Below are 20,744 nucleotides of genomic sequence, written 5' to 3' on the forward strand. Positions count from 1 at the left end.
TTCTCAAAGTTATGCTACGTTGTATCCGAGTGTACATCGTAATATCTATCGAGAGTGGCACGTGAACTTACCTCGGAGGAGGCCATTTGCTTCGTGGACGACGTGCACTGGCCATTTGCCAGGAACGAATATCGCACGGCAACGGAACGTCGGATTCGAATCGTTGAATTATCGAATGTCGGTTGCGACGATATTAGCTTGCGATTTAATCGTAGGCCTACTATTGCGTGTCCGCATTATTATCTGATCCTTCCGACAACAAATAACGAAACCACCCTGTCGGGGACTACTGCTCGAAACGGACAGATATATTGCCGGATGAACGTTGTCTGTATTGGTATACACTCGTTATATGGCCACCAATACAATGCAAATATTTTCTGCTGTACAAAAAACATTTTGACAGCTACCTCGTATAGCAACCTTTTTCCTGTAGTGCAAAATTCATTTAAACTTTATATTTTCTTTACTTTTATACACTTTATTTTTTCTTCACTTTTTATACATTTTTTTATAACTTCTTTATTCTCAATTTTTTAACATTACTTGTAATAAATATTGCAACTGATGCTTGGTTTTAATTTCAACTTAACTCTTAAAGTTAAGAATTGTCAAGAAATATTGGAAAGTTTGCAAGTTGCTAATAATAGCAGAGCAAGCAGCACTGATAGAAGGATTCAATAAATTTTTAACTAAAACAGAGCATCAGTTGCAATATTTATTATAATACAAGTAGTACAACAACACATAAGAATATCAATCATGTAATAAAAATAATTGCTTGACAGAAAAAGACTGCAAGTCTTAAATTAAATACATAAAATTATAAATTTGATACCTACAATTAACATAAAAAATAACTATTGATAAATACATAATTTTAAATAAATGGTTAACAAATATTTTTAATTTCATCTTGTGAACTTTGAGCGTCCTCTTGAATTTAAATCTCTAAGCTCAAGCTTTGAAAGGATGCTTTTACATAACATACTAAATTTTTAGAGGGTGAAAAAAATGTTCACCCTAAGTTACGATCTTGAAGCTTATTACCGCATGATGTTTGTAATACACGCTTTATAAAAAAGTCAACGGCTAACCGGTTAAAGACAACGTGACACATAACATATTTATTTGGTATGTAGCTGCTTGCGAGGGTACAATTCGAGTCACTCGTAAAGATAGCAGAAGAAACCATTCGAGGAGAGAAGAATAAACCCTGAGAAACGTTCTCGAAGCGTACCTTCCTCTTCACTCTACGCTGATGGAACATCGATTCACGTGTCGCATTAGAATGTCGGAAACACACGACGCCAGCCGCCTCTTTTCTGTCTCTGAACCGACGAAAATCTCGGCGAGGAAATACACTTTTCTTTGACTCGACGCCTCGGCTGCACAGACAAATGGTTCCAGCACAGTTTCCACCAGGGACGTTCCTTTTCCAACCCATATGTATCCATACAAATCCGCATCCTTTTTATTCGGGACTGTAAATTCGTCAGGCTACGAAACATTTTCAATTTTTGATCAATAAATTAAACTTCACTAAATTGATACTTCGCTCTGTGATTTAATAGGCAGGTGCGTCTGACGCACTAATCAAAATGGAGAAGGAAAGTCAAAATACCATGCAGCATTTCTATTTAGTGATCCCACATAGTTAGTCAATTTATAATCAGATCTAAATGATTTTTTATATACAAATAATTATCGTATTTATTATACTATTATGCATAATCACTGTTTATGACATTGTGACTTTAAATTAAGTACACTTGTAGCAACCTTAACCTCAAAAATGTTACTCATGAAGAGTCTAGTAAGCAGTGTATCTTCGTACTAATCTGTTACAGATTTTTTGTATAAATATGAAATATGTTATACTACATTATTATACACAAATAATCAGTATAACTACTGCACATAAATATTAATTCATAGAAGTAATTATTGTACTTAAATATTAATTTATTATATTCAGGAAACCATTAGATTAATTATATATAAATAATCATTTTTGATAGGTTTGAAATAAATGAAATATAAAAATGTTACTCGTGAAGAGGTTATGCAGTGTATGTTATATTAAATTATTATGCCTACAATAAACGTTATATAAAAATATTCGCCACATGCAAATAATAATTACTAATTATATTAATCTTTATACTAACCCTTATACTATTATGTACTATGACCTCCGTATTTTATTAATACAATTATCACAGATTTAAGTAAAATATAATTGCTCAATAATCTGAAAAAAATCGCGCATAAAGAGGTTAATAAGTATTGTGACATAATTATTTTCACGTTACAATCGGAACATGCATAACAGATTCGCTGATTAATACGGAAACTAATAACGAAAAGAGGCTTACCGTTTCATCGGTTTAATATTGTAAAGTGGTTAGCAGCCTCTGCAATTAGTTCGTAATTACTGCCAGTACTTATGGTATCACAATTTCATAGAGGATACAGATTCCAGAATTGAGATACTCTGCGGTACGATTGTTTTCCCGATTTCGTAAAGTGTCACTGAACAAATGATTCCGATTACTGAACGTAATGAAATTTCGCAGCAGTTGTTAACGAGCAATTCGAATGTCCCAATAAACTGGTACCGGTGATCGTACACGAATTAAATCAAATCACGCATACACGTAGAGTGGCAATACATGTATGAAGGATCGCGAGATTGCAAGAATCGAAGTCATTTATTAGCTCCGGCAATGGCGCTGTAAATGAAATATTCGATGAAACAAATCACTCATCGAATAATTTCCGATTCTACAATATAATATACTATCGTGTAATACAATAGAATCGTATGATATTTATTGATATTTCTTAATAATTCCAGCAATATTTTTCAAGAATCAAAGATTTTTATATTGCGAATCTTCTGAATACTTATATTAATACATTCTTGCTTATGAATTAGTATTCAGAAAATATTAGCCATAATTTTTAACTATAAATACAGATTAATGAATGGGAATTGGGTGATTTGAGAATTTGATAATTTTCAAAACTGGGAAATTGGGAATTGGGGGATTTGAGAATTTGGTAATTTTCAAAATTGGGAAATTGAGAATTAGGGGATTTGAAAATTTGGTAATTTTCAAAATTGGGAAATTGAGAATTGGGGGATTTGAGAATTTGGTAATTTTCAAAATTGGGAAATTGAGAATTAGGGGATTTGAGAATTCGCTCATTTTCAAAGCTGAGAAATTGGGAATTTGGTGATTTGTGAATTTGGTAATTTTCAGAATTGGGAAATTGAGAATTGGGGGATTTGAGAATTTGTTAATTTTCAAAATTGGGAAATTGAGAATTGGGGGATTTGAGAATTTGGTAATTTTCAAAATTGGGAAATTGAGAATTGGGGGATTTGAGAATTTGGTAATTTTCAAAATTGGGAAATTGAGAATTAGAGGATTTGAGAATTCGCTCATTTTCAAAGCTGAGAAATTGGGAATTTAGTGATTTGTGAATTTGGTAATTTTCAAAATTGAGAAATTGAGAATTAGGGGATTTGAGAATTCGCTCATTTTCAAAGCTGAGAAATTGGGAATTTAGTGATTTGTGAATTTGGTAATTTTCAAAATTGAGAAATTGAGAATTTGGTAATTTGCAAAGTAGCGAAATTGAGAATTGGGGGATTTGAGAATTTGGTAATATTCAAGGTTGGGAAATTAAGAATTGGGTGATTTGAAAACTTGATAATTTTCAAAATTGGGAAATTGAGAATTGGGGGATTTGAGAATTTGCTAATTTTTAAAATTGGGAAATATTTATATTAATACATTCTTGCTTATGTATTAGTATTTAGAAAATATTAGGCATAATTTTTAATTATAAATACAGAATAATGGACACTGATATTTGGTTTTGTAGGTTTGCGGATTGTGGAGAATTAGAAACACTGATTCGAAGACGATGAAGAATTTAAGAAGCATTCAGAACGCAATGCAAAGTTGGACTTTCTTCGGTGATGGCGAAACGTACGGAAGTGCCCGAACGCCAATTCATCGCGCTATATTTAAATAAATGTCCAACAAAAACAATATATTTATACAATGCACTTAATTCTTGTGTTTAATATTCATAAAAAAATTAGTTTTCGTTTCTAAATGTGTTCGGGTAGAATTTCTTGTATTTAAAAATTCGATTTTCTTCTCGTTAGAAATCAGCCTTTTTCATAAGACTACTGCACCCTCTCTTCATCATTAGTGCTGCTTCTTGCGATCTTGTTGATTCATGATTGATCTCAAGATGTTCGTTGCACGTCGTTTCGTGAATATGTTCTTGCATTAAATTACGTTAAATAACCACGTTAAGTTAAAGTTGGTTTAGTGCGATTTGTGTAAGTTATTCACATCGACATTTCTTAAAATATCTCGGAAGCGAGAATGGAAAAGGAGAGAAGAAACACCGGTAGATGAAAGTTTAAAAGATTTTCCTCCTCGATATCGTAAAATAAAATTCGTGTTGTATAAGGAAAATAAGGGTTTTATTGGATTTTTCAGTCGATCAACAATATCGCCGGTTCATATAACATCCCCTTACCCTGCAATCGACTCTTCACCCTTTCTTTTATTGCCATACGAGGGTGAATATGAACGAAGCGCGTGCATATACGAGCATAGAAATGCAGGATTAATGTCGAAAATATTGCTTTCAATAATGCGGATGATACGATTGATTTCATCGATTCGATCAGAAAAAAGAATTTCAATAAAAGGAGATATCATTTCTGAACGAATCGAACAAAACGTTTGTTCGATTAAAATTTTAGTAACTATATAAATATTTCCTAGATTTCCATATCCCAAAATCCCTAGATTTGCAAGTTACCAAGTTTCTAGATTTTAAAATCCCAAAATTCCTAGATTCGAAAGTTTCCAAATTCCCAGATTTCCGAATCTAAAAATTCCTAGATTCGAAAGTTACCAAGTTTCTGGATTTTTTAAATCCCAAAATCCCTAGATTCGAAAGTTTCCAAATTCCCAGATTTCCGAATCTAAAAATCCCTAGATTCGAAAGTTACCAAGTTTCTAGATTTCTAAATCCCAAAATCCCTAGATTCGAAAGCTAGCAACTTCCTAGATTTCTAAATCCCAGAGTCTCTAGATTCGAAAGCTACCAAATTCCTAGATTTCCAAATCCAAAACTCCCTAGATTCGAAAGTTACCAAGTTTCTAGATTTCTAAATCCCAAAATCCCTAGATTCGAAAGCTAGCAACTTCCTAGATTTCTAAATCCCAAAGTCTCTAGATTCGAAAGCTACCAAATTCCTAGATTTCCAAATCCAAAAATCCCTAGATTCGAAAGTTGCCAAGTTTCTAGATTTCTAAATGCCAAAATCCCCAAATTCGAAAGCTATCAACTTCCTACATTTCTAAATCCCAAAGTCTCTAAATTCGAAAGCTACCAAATTCCTAGATTTCCAAATCCAAATATCCCTAGATTCGAATCTGACCAAATTCTTAGATTTCTAAATCCTAAAATTCCTATATTCGAAACTGACCAAATTCTTAGATTTCTAAATCCTAAAATCCCTAGATTCGAAAGCCACAAAATTTCTAGATTTCCAAATCCAAAAATCCCTAGATTCGAAAGCTACCAACTTCCTACATTTCTAAATCCAAATATCCCTAGATTCGAAAGTTTCCAAATTGCCAAATTTCCAAATTTAAGAATCCCTAGGTTTGAAAGCTCAAAACTTGCCAAGTGAGAAATTTAAAAAGTTTTAAAAGTGTTAAATTAAATAGTTCTGAAATTTCTTATTGTGTACAAATCAATACATTGAGAATGTCTGTAAATCTCATCGACATCTACAGAAAAGGTAGAAAAACAAAAAGACAGTACCACTAAAAATCTTTTTCAGGGATTTCTCTTGTCAAGAGAGAAGGCTGCGCGTAAACGCGATTTTATCTAGGTTATTCGAAACGACGCTGAAAGAAACGTAGCTACCTATCCAAGAAGCAGAATCTATTCAGTAGGTCGAGGCATCGCGCCGATGTCTTCGAGGTGCAATCGATTGCGAGCAGATCCTTTCTTTTTCCCTTTTTTTTCGCTCTTAATCCAACGTTTTCTTTAGCTATTCGTTGCTAACCGAGGGGCTGGTATAGTTCGAGAAACGCAAAGAGGGAACGAATACAGAGATTCGTATCAGTGTTTCCACTGATCCAACATTCTCCTATCTTTCACCGATTCGAGTGTCATCGAACGATAGTTCTGAAGTACCACGTTCGTTATTTCGATCAGATGAATCGCTCCCCTTCGATTTCCATTCGATTAGCAAAATTGACTGGTTCGTTGACGATCGCTGGGATTTCACCGCTTTAACCCTTCTTCACGTTTCTGAACCTCGATAGTTTTCAAATTATCAACTTACGAATTTCTTTGTAGTTTTACGAATACTTGAACTTTCAAGCTTTCGAATTTTCGGGTTTATAAATTCTCCAATTAATAAATTCACATTTCTAACTTACTTTTTCGTATTTCAAAAGCAACCATAAATCCATAGATTTTCATATTTTTTCGCTGTCAAATTGATCCCCATATCTCTGAAGTAGTAGATTTAAATGTCATGATTCGAAGGTTACCAAATTCCTAGATTGCTAAATCTCAAAATCCCTAGATTCGAAAGTTATCAAATTACTAGATTTCCAAATCCAAATATCCTTATATTTGAAAGTTACCAAATTCCTAGATTTCCAAATCCAAAAATCCCTAGATTCGAAAGTTTCTAAATTCCTAGATTTCCAAATGCAAAAATTCCTAGATTCGGAAGTTACTAAATACCTGGATTTCCAAATCCAAAAATCCCTAGATTCGAAGGTTACCAAATACCTAGACTTCTAAATCCCAAAATCCCTAGATTCGAAAACTACCAAATTCCTAGATGTCCAAATCCAAAAATCCGTATATTAAAAAATTGCCAAATTTCTAGATTTCTAAATGCAAAAGTTACCAGATTCAAAGCTACCAAATTCCTAGATTTTCAAATCCCGAAATCCCTAAATTCCAATATCCCCAAATTTAATGACTCCAAATATGTCTTTACATTTCTATACTCCAAAATATCCAAATCCTCAAATTCTAAAGTTATCGTACTCCTAGCTCTTAAAATACGTTGATCTCCCGATCTTAAAATCCCCAAATTCCCAATAGACCGAATACTTATATTTTCAAGTCGCTGTGTCGCCATATCTTTACATTCCCGTACATCGAAAATCCCTAAATCCCCAGAGATCCGTAAAAATGAACGAGAGCGACATCCCCTTTCCATTGGTTGTCACATTTTCTGTAAGAATGCCAGTTACTGCTCCCGATCGTGCTCATAACCGTTCTATCGATTAATATAACACACGAGTAACTAACGCGGCGGAAGAGTGCACGTTTCTTTCGAACGTATAATTAAATTCGGCCGAACCACCCATCGCTTAATTACTTCGTTTTAAACTCCACGCCTGTTTTCCCCGATTGCCGCTTACCTTTAATTACGATAAAATACTGGTATTCCCTTTATCGTAAGAAATTGAAAAAGTTCGCCGGAACTCCTGGCTGCGGGCGCTGTTTAGGCAGAGCCCACATATTCCGCGGCCGACCGATTACTTAAAACCCGTCTTTCTGAATCGCAAACGATACTCGATTATGGCCGAGATGGACGAACTTTGCGAGAATCGAGTGTCGAGACTGATGGCCTCGTTTCCCGCCAAGCAGAAATGTAATCAAACGAAAAAAGAGACAACAGTTCGCTTACTAGATTTCAGCCGTTTATTTGGAAAATGGGGCAAGTCCATTTCTGAAAGAAATGAAGATAATTGTTACCGTGTAAAACTTAATCCGATATTTTTATCTGTAATCTGTAACGAAAATAACTGAAATTCTATAATATTTAATCGATGGTGATTAACGGTATTGGAAAAATTATTTTGGAAGTGGTACAGATATTTAGTTTGAAATTATTTTTAGTAGATTGTCGCACAATTTAGCTGCAGTAAATTTTAGTAACACTGTTGGGATCAGTCTTTTACGAGATTACTACGCCCTCTTTTTTTACGTCGACGGTGCTGCCCCTTGCGTGATGGTTGATTCATGATCGATCGAGATCTGTTCGGTACATGCGGAAGCTTCGCTCTGTGAATGTATGTATTCTTATATTATGTTAAATAAGTATGTTACAGTTAAAATTAGTATTGTGCGACTTAGTTATTTATCACGTCCATAATCTCAACACTGACAATACAAATTGTGTAATATTGGTGGCATAGGTAACCTCGATATGAGCGGGAATGGATGTCAACCTGTCTAACTTTCTCAGTGATATTAAGAATGATTCAAACAGTGTTTAAACTTTGTTCAGTACAATATTCACTGTACATTTATATTGAACTAACTTTATATTTCACATTAACACAAAACTTCACATTACAACAAATCATTCTATACTATGCATATCTACAGACTTATGATAATTTTCTATTTTCAACATTTTGTTTCACATCAAAATAAAAAATACCCGTGATAAATAAAACCGATTAAACTTCCAAACGTAAATTCGTTATAAGTTTCCCCGTTCGACAGAATTTTCAAGCATGAAATATAAATTTTCATCTCAATTTTGGAAAGTCTTATGTAGAATTCAAACTTTTTCTGCAGAAACTGTGAACGATACTGCTGCTAGTTTACGCTGTGCTAAAGCAAAAGTTCCTGTTTCTTAAGAGTTTCAAAGTTTCTCTCTTTTGATTACTCATTTGGATCTTGTTAAAGTTTCGGAACGTTTAACGTCCTGTTAGTATATATTTATCTTTTGCTTCCCTGTAATTGCAGTTTTCATCTGAATTTTAAAAATTTCATAATATGTAAATGAAAATATATAATAATATATACGTCATTTATAATAGATGCATCTCTCATAATAGATACATCATACAAGTTTTATAAATAAGTTAATGGTTGAAATTTGAGTGAATCTCAAATTGTATTTTGTGATGTTCGATAATGTATGTATTATTCAATAATGTTCAAATTCCTTGCTAAAAGAGTGAAGGTTTTTTCATACTCAAGTGGACCTTCGCAATTAATCCATTATTATAATCATTAATTAAATGGATTTCAGTTGTTCCATTTCTTAATTTCTTTGAATAATTTGGTACTAATTGTCTTCATATCCAGTTTCTGAAATGAGGACTTTATTGGAATGACCTCATTACTCAGAAAAATATTTTTATGTTCTTATTATTACCGATCAGCTTTACCTTCAGATCACAATTATAATTTTCATTGAAATCGGAGCCAGTACGAAATTAATTTTCATAATTAATTTTCAAATAACAGTGAAATTGTTAAGGAGTTTTATGCATTGATTATAAAACAGTGTCCACTTTGTTGAATATTAGAAATTAAACTAGAACGTGCAAGTTGATAATAGAAGCAACGATACTTGAACAGATTTACAAATTTTCAGATTAACGATACTTGAACAGATTTACAGATTTACAAGTAGTATTACTAAGTATTTCTAATAACTATTAATAAATACTTATTGAAGCTAAAAACCATAATATATTCTGTCAAAAATAATTTCAACCCAAAGACAGTACCGCTTTCAAAATATTAAAGAATTTCAATTATTTTCATTATAGATTGCTTATAGGTAAAAGTACCATTAAGATATTTAAAAATATATTGATAAAATATGAATTGATATAGAATATCATATTCTGTTATCATAATCTTCATTTCTTTCACATCACCAGTGTCAAAGTAAATGAATCAAATGTGTAATAGCAATTGAAAAAGAAATTCCGAGTCAGTCGCGGTTAGTCGGCTGTTGCAAAGCACTATGCAATACCCTCATAGGAAATTCTTAAAGCGACAATTTTCTTTGAAAGAACCGTGTTGTGAATTGCTAAATTGCAAAAAAAAATAGGAAATTTTCACGCTAACCAGTTTACTCTGGAACACATCGTTTGCGAGTACCTACCTCGTTTGAAAGATTCAAAGTACGATGACACACTTCACCGTCTTTCTCATGGTTACGCGATTACACGTTTTCATTCGAGGTCAAAAGTGTAATAGAAACCGAGCGCAGAATGTCAACAGCAGGTTTTTCAAAGAGATGAAAGAATTGATACTATCGCCGCCATAATGGATTACAGGCGAATCAAAGTTCTACCGTTGTCTTCGCGCAAAACATCAAACGTTTATTTTGAAACTGCAGATTCATTAAAAATCGACAACTTTTTAATGAAAAACAAACATTACAAGAATTTTTCATCTTTCATACATATGTGGTCGCTGAAAACTAAATGGATATGAAATAATATTTTGCAGTAGAGAAAATTGAATTCGTAAATTCAAGGAGGTTATGTATTTGAAAGAAAATTCGTTTACGAAAAGTGATTTCAATTGTTCGCATAATTTAGTAATTAATTAATGCTATAAATTAATATATGCAATTATTAATATTTTTTTTCCAATTTAGGTTATTAATATTTATTGGTTGTATTATTTATTAATTTAAACCTGTAGTACTATATGACGTTACTACGTATATCAAAAATATTACTAAAGAATAAATGAAAATATTTTTTCACAATAATAATAATATTGTTAACAACAATATTTTTAAGTTTAAAACATAGATAAATTATAATGAAAAATTCGAGATATTTTTGTGAAGTTTTATGACAAGTTTCGTTGTAAATCAAGTGGAGTTGTTAATCGTTGTAAATGATTTTTATTCAGGATGGCTCGTCATGACGTGACGTTTACGTGACACGAAAGCACATTAGAGAAACTCGGTGAGCTATCTAACGCGATTCGCTTAAAATTTCGTCGGAACAAATTTTGGCATAGCTGCTTGTCGCAGCACAAATTCGCGATAACGGGATATTAACGATTAAAATGCAAATTTCCATGGAAGTGTGCAATTCCGAGGGAAATTAGACCGAAACACAGTCATTATAAACGTGACAAAAATGTTTGCACTTGAATTTTCTTTCTCATAACGCGGAGTCGAAAAAAGGAACAATTATGATGTATGAAAGTACACGGGAGTAGAAATTTCTTTGCTAAATACGGAACTGGTAGATAAATTTATGATTTATTTATGAAATTTTATTAAAAACTGTAAGGAACAGGTATGTCTGGTATATTTTAGAATACGTAAAATTCTGGTTAAATCACTGACGTTGATTTACGACTTTGGTGATAAATGCGCAGTTATGGAATGGTAAGGTTGTAGTGTATAATACGGGAATATTGGAATAGTAAGAAGTAAAAATAGTAAAATAGTATGACTGCAAGATGATGAAATAAAACAATAAGATAGCAAAGTAGTGGAAGAGTAATATAATGAAATAGCAGAACATTAATATAACAAATAATAAAATGGTAAAACAATAATATAGTTAATTAGAAAAAGATAAAACCGTGAAACAGTAAAATAATACAATACTGAAATAGGAAAATGATGAATTAATAAAACAGCAAAGTAGCAAAAGATTATAACAATAATACAGTAAAACAGAATTATAAAAAACAGTAAAATAATAAATTAATAAAACAGCAAAGTACTAAAATATTATAACAATAATACAGTAAAACAAACAGTAAAATAATAAAATAGCAATAAAACAATATAATAATAAATTAATGAAATAAAAATATAGTGAAGTATTAAAACAGAAAAGCAGTAAAATAACAAAATAATAAAATGGTTAAACAATACAGTATTAAAAAAGTAAACAAATAATTTAATACAACAGTAAGACAGCAAAATAGTAAAATCGTAAAATAATTAAATAAAATAAGTAATAAACTAAAATATCAAAACGTTAAAATAATAAAATAATAATATACAAAATAATAATACAATAAAACAGTAATATAATAAAACTATAAACTATCAAAACAACGAAACAATAAAATAGTTAAACAATATAATATTGAAAAAGTAAAATAATAAATCATTAAAATAGCAACACAATAAAATAGTAAAATAGCAAAATAATAAAATAAAATAAGTAATATAATAAAATAATAGTGCACAAAATAATAATACAATAAAACAGTAATATAGTAAAACTATAAACTATCAAAATAACGAAACAATAAAATAGTTAAACAATGTAATATTGAAAAAATAAAATAAAAAATTATTAAAATAGCAACACAATAAAATAGTAAAATAGCAAAATAATAAAATACAATAAGTAATATAATAAAATATCAAAACATCAAAATAATAAAATAATAATACAATAAAATAGTAAAACAATAACCTAGCAAAATAATAAAAGAATAAATTAGTAAACCAGCAACTCAGAAAGCTATCAAAATAGTAAAACACTAAAACAGAAATAAAAATACAAAATTAATGATACAATAAAATAATAAAATAGCAAAACTGTAAAATCTAAAAATCCCCAAATTTCATCAAAACTTTTCCCCTGTCAAATATACCATAATGTCCGGTTTTATAAGCCAACCGTTTGGAGCTAAATGTATTGACCAATTTGGCTAGTTGGCCAGCTGCAAGTGCTACTTGCCTGGTAGAATATGTATGTTTGTCCGGAATTTCACTCAGTGATTGGTCTTCTAGTTGCTCGCATACATGTCGACCACAGTTGTGCTCGCATTCGCAAAATTGGCTACGTTATGTTGTTACAAGATCGTGGCTTAACATGTTAGGTATTTCTGTCAGTTTCGAGCGATTTAGGAATTTCTGGTGGACTTAGAGCGACTTGTGACTTCTAACACCGATTAATTACAATGGCACTTATTAAACTGAAAATGGAATTTTAGAATTTTAAGACTAAAGTATGTTATAATAATAGAAATTTGCAATTTTACAATTAAAAAATTTTAGAGGTTTTGAATTAAAAAATTGTTAAATTTCAAAGTTCTACCATTTTTGAATTTTAGAATTTCTGTGATTTTAATAACTTTCAGATCCTAATTACTATTCTAACGCTAACCTAAGCAAATTAGAATTTATCAGTAACTGGAATTAATTATTATACTGTTATAGTCCAAGTATGTTGGAACTATAACAAGTATGTATTGTACGCTCTTAAAAGAAAAGTATTCTATTTCCCTCAAACGGAATATATTTTCGTTGTGGTTAGTATTCACATCAAGCGTCGCATTTATTTTAATATTTACAATCTAACGTATTTTAGTAAGAATTCGTAGTATCTGTAATAACTGAAGTTGCTGAATGTGAATATTGACCAGCAAATATGCTCATACCTTTATAGGATCATGGTATACGTAACATCAAAGGGTTAATCGTTTCTGCTCGACGAACTAAACGTTTCTGTGTGTCTTGATAAAAGGCACGATGTACAGCAAAAGAAACTTTTTAATCACACGGAACTAACAACTATGTAGGTTATTGTTATTTTTTACTTATTTCAGGTAAAGAACGCAAGTTAATATTATTGACATTTGTTGTTCTGTTATTAATTTAAGGTTATGTTATATTTGTTAGGAAAATGGTTAGGTTAGGTTATAAATGAAGGTTATGTCATTGATGTTACTAGTAAGGTTAAGTTATGTTATAAATAAAGGTTATGTCATTATTGTTAATAGTAAGGTTATGTTTGTTACGTTGTAAATAAAGGTTACATCTATTACTAACATAAGTAAGGTTACGCTATTAATAACTCAAGAAAAGTTAGGTTATTAAGGTTGCAAATAAAGGTTATGTTAATCAGGTTATAAGTTATATTAATGTTACAGGTAAGTTTCGATTATTAAGATTACAATAATAATTATTTTAATGTTACAAGCAAAATTATGATACTTGAGTTACAAGTAAAAATATAATTTAAAGCGATAAATAAAAGTGATTATATGATTATTACAGGTAAGTAATATTAAGATTATAAGTACTGTTATTAACATTACCATGTCGAAACAATAAATAAAGATATTACACTAAATTTCCATGTAATAAAAGTTTATTTAACCCAAATTGTCCTCTGTACAGCGATGCAAACACAGTCCACTGATATTTTAAATGAGCATTTACTATCTATTTCCACGAAATACACTTACATACTAAATGTTTTTCCTTTACAATTTTACACTAAAATGCTTGGTGTGTAATTGTACAGCGTTGTACGCCGCTAACGTTAAAATATTTGTGCACAGAGGGAAGGTTAATTAGCGAGTACATATATAATATATTTTCGCTGTACGATTGCAGAACATGGCCCTGGAATATTAAATTGAAACCGAAGGTACTTATGCATACAGAACGCTATGACACGGTTCGTAACATGTCGAATCCGCTACTATCACACATAGGGACTCTAATACATGATCACTTAACGGTTTCAGGATGTTAAGCTACTGCGGACTTATTGATGAAATAGCTTGTACGCGAAATTGGTACCTGATTTGCAGGTTGAATTATAGGCATATTAAATCGGCGGTTTGCTTAAACGGTAATGAGTTGCTGATTCAATCGGAGTTCGCTCAGCAACTGCTCGATATGTCAACTTTTTATCGATCTCGATTTACAAGGGTCAAACGATGAAAGCGCTTTGACAACAACACAAGGATAAAATAAGATTCGTTACGAAACTTTGTTCTTCGATTACTTAATTTATTATGAAGATTATTAATCTCTGTTTTAAGCACATTATCGTCGACTAAACCAGTAAACATAGTACAAATTATATCGTGTTTGGTCTCATTTTAATGAGAAAAATGTCACAAATATGCTGGTAAAAGTTTGATAACAAAAAAATCAAGAATAAAAAAGTTTTATACTAGTACTTGTATCGCTCATGGCTGCAGGCGGGTCACGTGACGTTTCCCGCCAAGCGAACATAATGGCGTCTCATAGGTTACGTTTGGTAGCGAGGACAATTTTATTTGAACATATTGCAAAAAGCATACAAAGCAAATAAATGAATAATTCGTGTCTCCTCGAAATTATCAAACGCGAATGGCCGATCGAAATATCTCGTGATAGAAACGATGCGTAAACCTGTAAGCAAAATACAAAAGGTACTGGCTGTTACGAAATGAAATCGGATGTTCGATGAGGAACACGAGACGAGCTTGTTAACCGAGCGATACCAGAATCGGATTCGTGGGAAACAAAGTCGCCATGCAAATTCAGTCGACGTGTCTGTCGGGTGTCTCGAATATAAAGGGCAGACGCGTCGGTGGCGGAAGTAATTTCCATGAAACATTCTCGAATGAATGAGAAGCGAGTAGGACCGACTACCCCGGACCGTACCCTATACTCGACACTTGCATTTCCACCCTTTATGTTCGGTTTTCCTTCATTCCGATTACTTTTCCCTAATGATCACCGTGTTCTAGCTACCTTTCTTTGTTGCTGAGAGTTTATTGTATCTTTTGAAGCGACCGAAACACCGGTATTGGGTCAGTGCTTGTCAAACGACACGTCTGAGGAGCTCTGATACAAAGGTCGATCAAACAGAAACCGGATCTTTTCGCTCGGAGAACATTTTCTACATTTAGATTGTAAGCACTCGAATTGCGTCTGAATACCTTTCGGTGGTTCGAGCAGATTTGGTATGTGACGTTCGTCAAATGGAAGTTGAATGAGTTGTTAAATTGTATAATAGAATGATTGCAGTTTAGTGGATCATTGATGGTTCAAAAACTGACTAATATTTGCAGATTTATTTAAATAATACTAACCTAGTTTAGTCAAACCTATATTGATAAAATCAGTGTATTTGTCTGAGTTAACACAAGGGTTACAGTTTAACCATGACTGCACTTTAATGGCTGTAGTTTAACACTAGATTGCCTAAGGCAGTCATTTTGACTGCTTTTCAATTTCAATTAGAAAAACAATTGTGTATAGAATGACACAGCTTCTTAGAATTTGTGACTTTTTGTACAACGTATAAATGCGTTTATTAATAATTGTAGTTACCTCTCCCCTCCTTCATTTCCGGTATATATATATGTGTTATACCTATATTGCCCCAAAGCAGTCAAAATGAATCAAAGCTTCAGTCTTTCTAGTGTTAATAAATCATTTTGGTGGTTTCAACAAACTACTGATATTTGCAGATTCAAAATATGATTCGAATAAACTACTAGTGTTTATTTAAAATATAATACAATGGCAACTTATAAAAGATAAAAACTCTGTTAATAAATTCAGTGTAACTATATTAGGAGAGAGACTGCAGCCATGTTAATTATTTCAATGGTCCAAACTTATAAATATTTTTGCAAATTCATTTAAAATGCAATACTGCAACCTAGTGATAATTTAATAACTCAAATCGATAAGTTTAATGCATCTAACTGGGTTAAGTCCTTAAGACTTTTTAAGTTGAATCAGTCACAGATAACTAATATTGTAATGTTAAAATAAGTAATTAATATTGTAATGTTGAAATAAGTAATTAATATTGTAATGTTAAAATAAATAATTAAAATTGTAATATTAGTTTAATTTCGAATTTCCCAAACTATAGTCGTCGAAATTATAATCCGCATCGAATTGAAAACTCAATCCTAGTGAAAATACGATTAAAGTTCACACGTGAACTGTAATGTGTTCACGAGTCGAATTCGGTGTTATAAGCCAAGGGATTAATAGTAGCGTTGCAGTTTAATCGATCCATCTCTGTGCTCCAAACAACTTACCAACATCTGTAAATTTATTTAAAATATTATACAACAACCTGGTGTTAATATAATACATGGTATATTCATAAATTAAGTGTGTTTTGTTCTGTTGACTAGAAGATTGAGGTTATGTTTATCCACATAACCTATCCTAGGTTTATCCTAGTAATATTTGCAAATTCATTTACTGTACATGAAATAATAGTTCAGTGATAACTTAACAAAATTGAAATTGATAAATGGAGTTTGTTTAACTGCGTTGATACAACAACTGTATATGAGACAACAGCCTAGTGATAGTTTAAAAAAATTAAAAATGATAAATAGAATGTAACTAGGTTAACATAACAACTGTATATGATACAACAGCCTAGTAATAATTTTAAAAAAGTGAAATGAATAAATAGAATGTATTTAATTGGATTGATACGACAACTGTATATATTACAACGACATAGTGATCATTTAAAAAAAATTAAAAATGATAAAGAGAAAGTAACTAGGTGAATACAACAACTGTTTATGATCCAACAGTCTAGTAATAATTTACCAAACTTGAAGTGTATAATTAAAATATAACTGTGTTGATGCAACAACTGTATATGGTACAACAACCTAGTAATAATTTAATGAAATTGAAGTGTATAATTAAAATATAACTGTGTTGATGCAACAACTGTATATCATACAACAACCTAGTAATAATTTAATAAAATTGAAATGTATAAATAAACTTAATTTAATACAACAATTGTCTACGTTGCAAAAACCCAGTAATAATTTACCAGAATTAAAAATAATAAATAGAGTGTATTCAACTGTACCAATATCAAAATTACAAATTAATTCTCCCTATCAGCAATTGAATGTCAGTCAGATTCACCATATGAACGTTCCGAAATTTATACAAAATACAACCTAGCGATACACAGTGCTAGTGATAGCTCAATAAACTGAAATTGAACGCGTTTAACTAGGTTAATGGCAAGATCGCAGTTTAATAAATCGTCTGAACGATACCGCGGGTTAAACACACACGTGAAATTAGATGTGAAATTTTGTTGGAACAATAGCCGAACGAAATGCGAGGTAAAACACGAAGCGTGAAGATCTCTGGAGACTTCGTAGAGTTATGTAGTTACCTGTAAGAACGAAATGTGTAATGTGTGAGCCAAGTAATCCGGACAGTTTTACGTTCACAAAAGTTTCGGATCGATACGCATGGATTAAGCAAGCCTGACAATGAGAGCTCGCCATTTGGGACCTGTATTTTCTATTGACCCACTAACTTATACGTATAGATAGCACGAGGCAATTGGTCAATATCTTTAACTTCCGAACTCGTTGCCCCCGAGATTAGATTTCAAAGAGAATTTCCGTCCAGGGATTTTCCGTTTCGATCGTCCCGTGACGAGATGATACCACTTTCTTCCGGCGCTTTTGTCGTTTGCAGGAGAATTACGGTGTGTATTGACACCTTGGAAGAGATGTCGACTGTTTTGTGCTAAACTACGAATGTTTATTATTAATACCGTAACCTATGATCTTTTTCGACAGTTGCGTCAGAGATTTTGTTAGACTTAATTACTTTAGGAAGCGATATTTTAATGTGCATGTTAGCGTCAACGTATTTTGGAGGGTCGTCAAGCGCAATTAGCCTGTGCTATTTTGCCTTTGAACAATTTATGATAAGGACAGACTGCATGAGGTCTAAGCGAAAGGTTGTTTATGAGAGTCCAAGTGAGGCGACAGACGATGGCTATTGGTTTGTAGTCGCATGGTCATCAGATGTCGCAGGACTGTGTGTTTTATAGAAAATGGTGTGAGATTGTAGAAAAGGGCAGGCAGTTTGTTATTGCATTGCCTAAATGAATAGGAACGTTGTTCCTTAAAGATCTGGCCATGGAGTGGGGAAGGCATCCTTGCCTTTGGTAAGAGGACTGAGTTGAACCTCTCGGAACATACCCCAGAACCTTGTAAATATCCGGATCTTGCCTTTGCCTTTTTGCCTTGACAAATATTAAAAAATAGTATTTTCTAACATGCAAATGCAATTAACGCATAGCACACATTTAACGCATAATGAATATGGCGTCAGAAACAAGACTGCATCGCTGGAAAAAGCGCGCGCGTATAGCGTCCCGCCATATAACCAATAGTTTGCAACAAGGCCCACGCTTATAGATGGCACTAATATACGCGGAGGCGCGAATTACAAACGCATGTTCTAATAGATCTGTTGCGATGTTAAAACAAATACGAAAACATGAAATGTTAGATAAACTTCGTTTCTGCAATCTTTAATTGCACAAATTGTGAATAGTGTTATAGTGAAAACTTTGTTATAGATCAAATGCGATTTATCTTTGTTATTTTTGATCTGTGGTGTGCGTCACGTGTGCAGTGTCAGTCAAGAGGATAGTACAACCTTAACCGTAGGATAAAAATTGACAAGTTATTTTAAATATGAAATTGAGGACATTTTTAGGACAACTTAATGTGCATTGTGCTGTTACTGTTATAATATTCATACATTATTTTAATCATTTTCTATTTAATTTCACATTACTGATTAACTTAATATTTCTTTTATTTAATATTGTAATATGTATTAATTTAATATTTCTCTTATTTAACATGATGTTATTTATTTATTTTATACTTCTTTTATTTAACATGATATTATTTACTGATTTTATACTTCTTTTATTTAACATGATATTATTTACTGATTTTATATTTGTTTTATTTAACATGTTATTATTTACTGATTTTATACTTTTTTTATTTAACATGATATTATTTACTGATTTTATATTTCTTTTATTTAACCTGATATTATTTACTGATTTTATATTTGTTTTATTTAACATGATATTATTTATTGATTTTATACTTCTTTTATTTAACATGATATTATTTACTGATTTTGTATTTCTTTTATTTAACATGATATTATTTACTGATTTTGTATTTCTTTTATTTACTATGATATTATTTATTGATTTTATATTTCTTTTATTTAATATGATATTATTTAGTGATTTTATACTTCTTTCATTTAACATGATATTATTTACTGATTTTATATTTCTTTTGTTTAATATGATATTATTTATTGATTTTATACTTCTTTCATTTAACATGATATTATTTACTGATTTTATATTTCTTTTACTTATTATGATATTATTTATTGATTTTATACTTCTTTCATTTAACATGATATTATTTATTGATTTTAAACTTCTTTTATTTAACACGTCATCATTTATACATTTAATATTTCTTTTTACTTGATACGATATTATCAATTATTTTAAATAATTTATGAATTTATGAATTTATTATAAAAGACAATATTGTCTTAATAACAAAATTTTGATCGAACCGAAAATTACGCAACTCATGTTTTAACACGGAATAAGCAGAGTAATGTAGGTACAATCACATTTTGGTTTATACCATTTAAGCTAATGACATATAATGGAAGAATCACTTTATAGAGTGACCTATCTCGAGCCAATTTATTCGAATCGTTGACCGACTTCCGCTTAATTGTTGTATTACCCAATATTCCGTTCAGCAAATAACTAGCCATTAATTGAGAAAGCATTATATTATTCATTAATAACGGCGTACAAATGACCAATCATAATAAAAGTATCATGTGTTAAACGCTCAAATCAATCGTTCAAACGTTATGTTCCGTCAAATTATGAAACCATCATGATAAAGCTTAATACTATAATTTATAATATAGATGACTGTAGTATCATCGTACAATTTGTAGGGAGAATATGTATCATTGAGAAGCAATTTTAGATTATTAATTTTACAATTTAACTTCAACTTTTTTAATTTTTAAAATTATACATTTTTAAATGTGGAAATTTATAAATTTGTAAAATTGCACATTTGTGTGTTTCTACATTTTTAGATTTCTAAATTTCCAAATTTCTAAACTTCAGAGTTTTTAAATTAACAGATTGCTCAATTTTTAAATTTCAAATAACATAAATTACTAAATTTTGCAATATTTAAGTTTCAAAATTTCTAAACTTTTATATTTCTAAATTACCAATTTTCAA

The 20,744-nt window shown here is 31.1% G+C and overlaps 2 protein-coding genes and 1 long non-coding RNA gene across 18 annotated transcripts in view; 1 reads left to right on the forward strand and 2 right to left on the reverse strand.

Annotated features, from left to right (window-relative positions):
- The window catches only part of LOC100876585 (opioid-binding protein/cell adhesion molecule homolog), a 657,546-nt gene that overhangs the window by 308,202 nt on the left and 328,600 nt on the right, over window positions 1-20,744 (reverse strand). The gene's annotated exons all lie outside the window — the stretch shown is intronic.
- The window catches only part of LOC143265949 (uncharacterized), a 199,091-nt gene that overhangs the window by 122,681 nt on the left and 55,666 nt on the right, over window positions 1-20,744 (forward strand). Inside the window, exon 2 of one of the 2 annotated variants that reach the window (XM_076540724.1) lies at window positions 3,898-4,004. In XM_076540724.1, the coding sequence (XP_076396839.1) occupies window positions 3,995-4,004 (10 nt within the window). In that variant the 5' untranslated portion in view covers window positions 3,898-3,994. Of the gene's footprint in view, window positions 1-3,897; window positions 4,005-7,382; window positions 8,157-20,744 lie in introns of those variants that run through there. The other variant, XR_013040724.1, reaches the window with a different exon arrangement.
- On the reverse strand, window positions 591-3,596 carry LOC143265950 (uncharacterized). The gene is made up of 3 exons (XR_013040725.1): window positions 2,379-3,596; window positions 2,172-2,254; window positions 591-1,500 (listed from the first exon to the last, which is right to left on the reverse strand). It is a non-coding gene; the product is annotated as an uncharacterized LOC143265950 (long non-coding RNA).

Source organism: Megachile rotundata, chromosome 15 (genome assembly GCF_050947335.1).
Source record: "Megachile rotundata isolate GNS110a chromosome 15, iyMegRotu1, whole genome shotgun sequence".
Classification (NCBI taxonomy): Eukaryota; Metazoa; Arthropoda; class Insecta; order Hymenoptera; family Megachilidae; genus Megachile; species Megachile rotundata.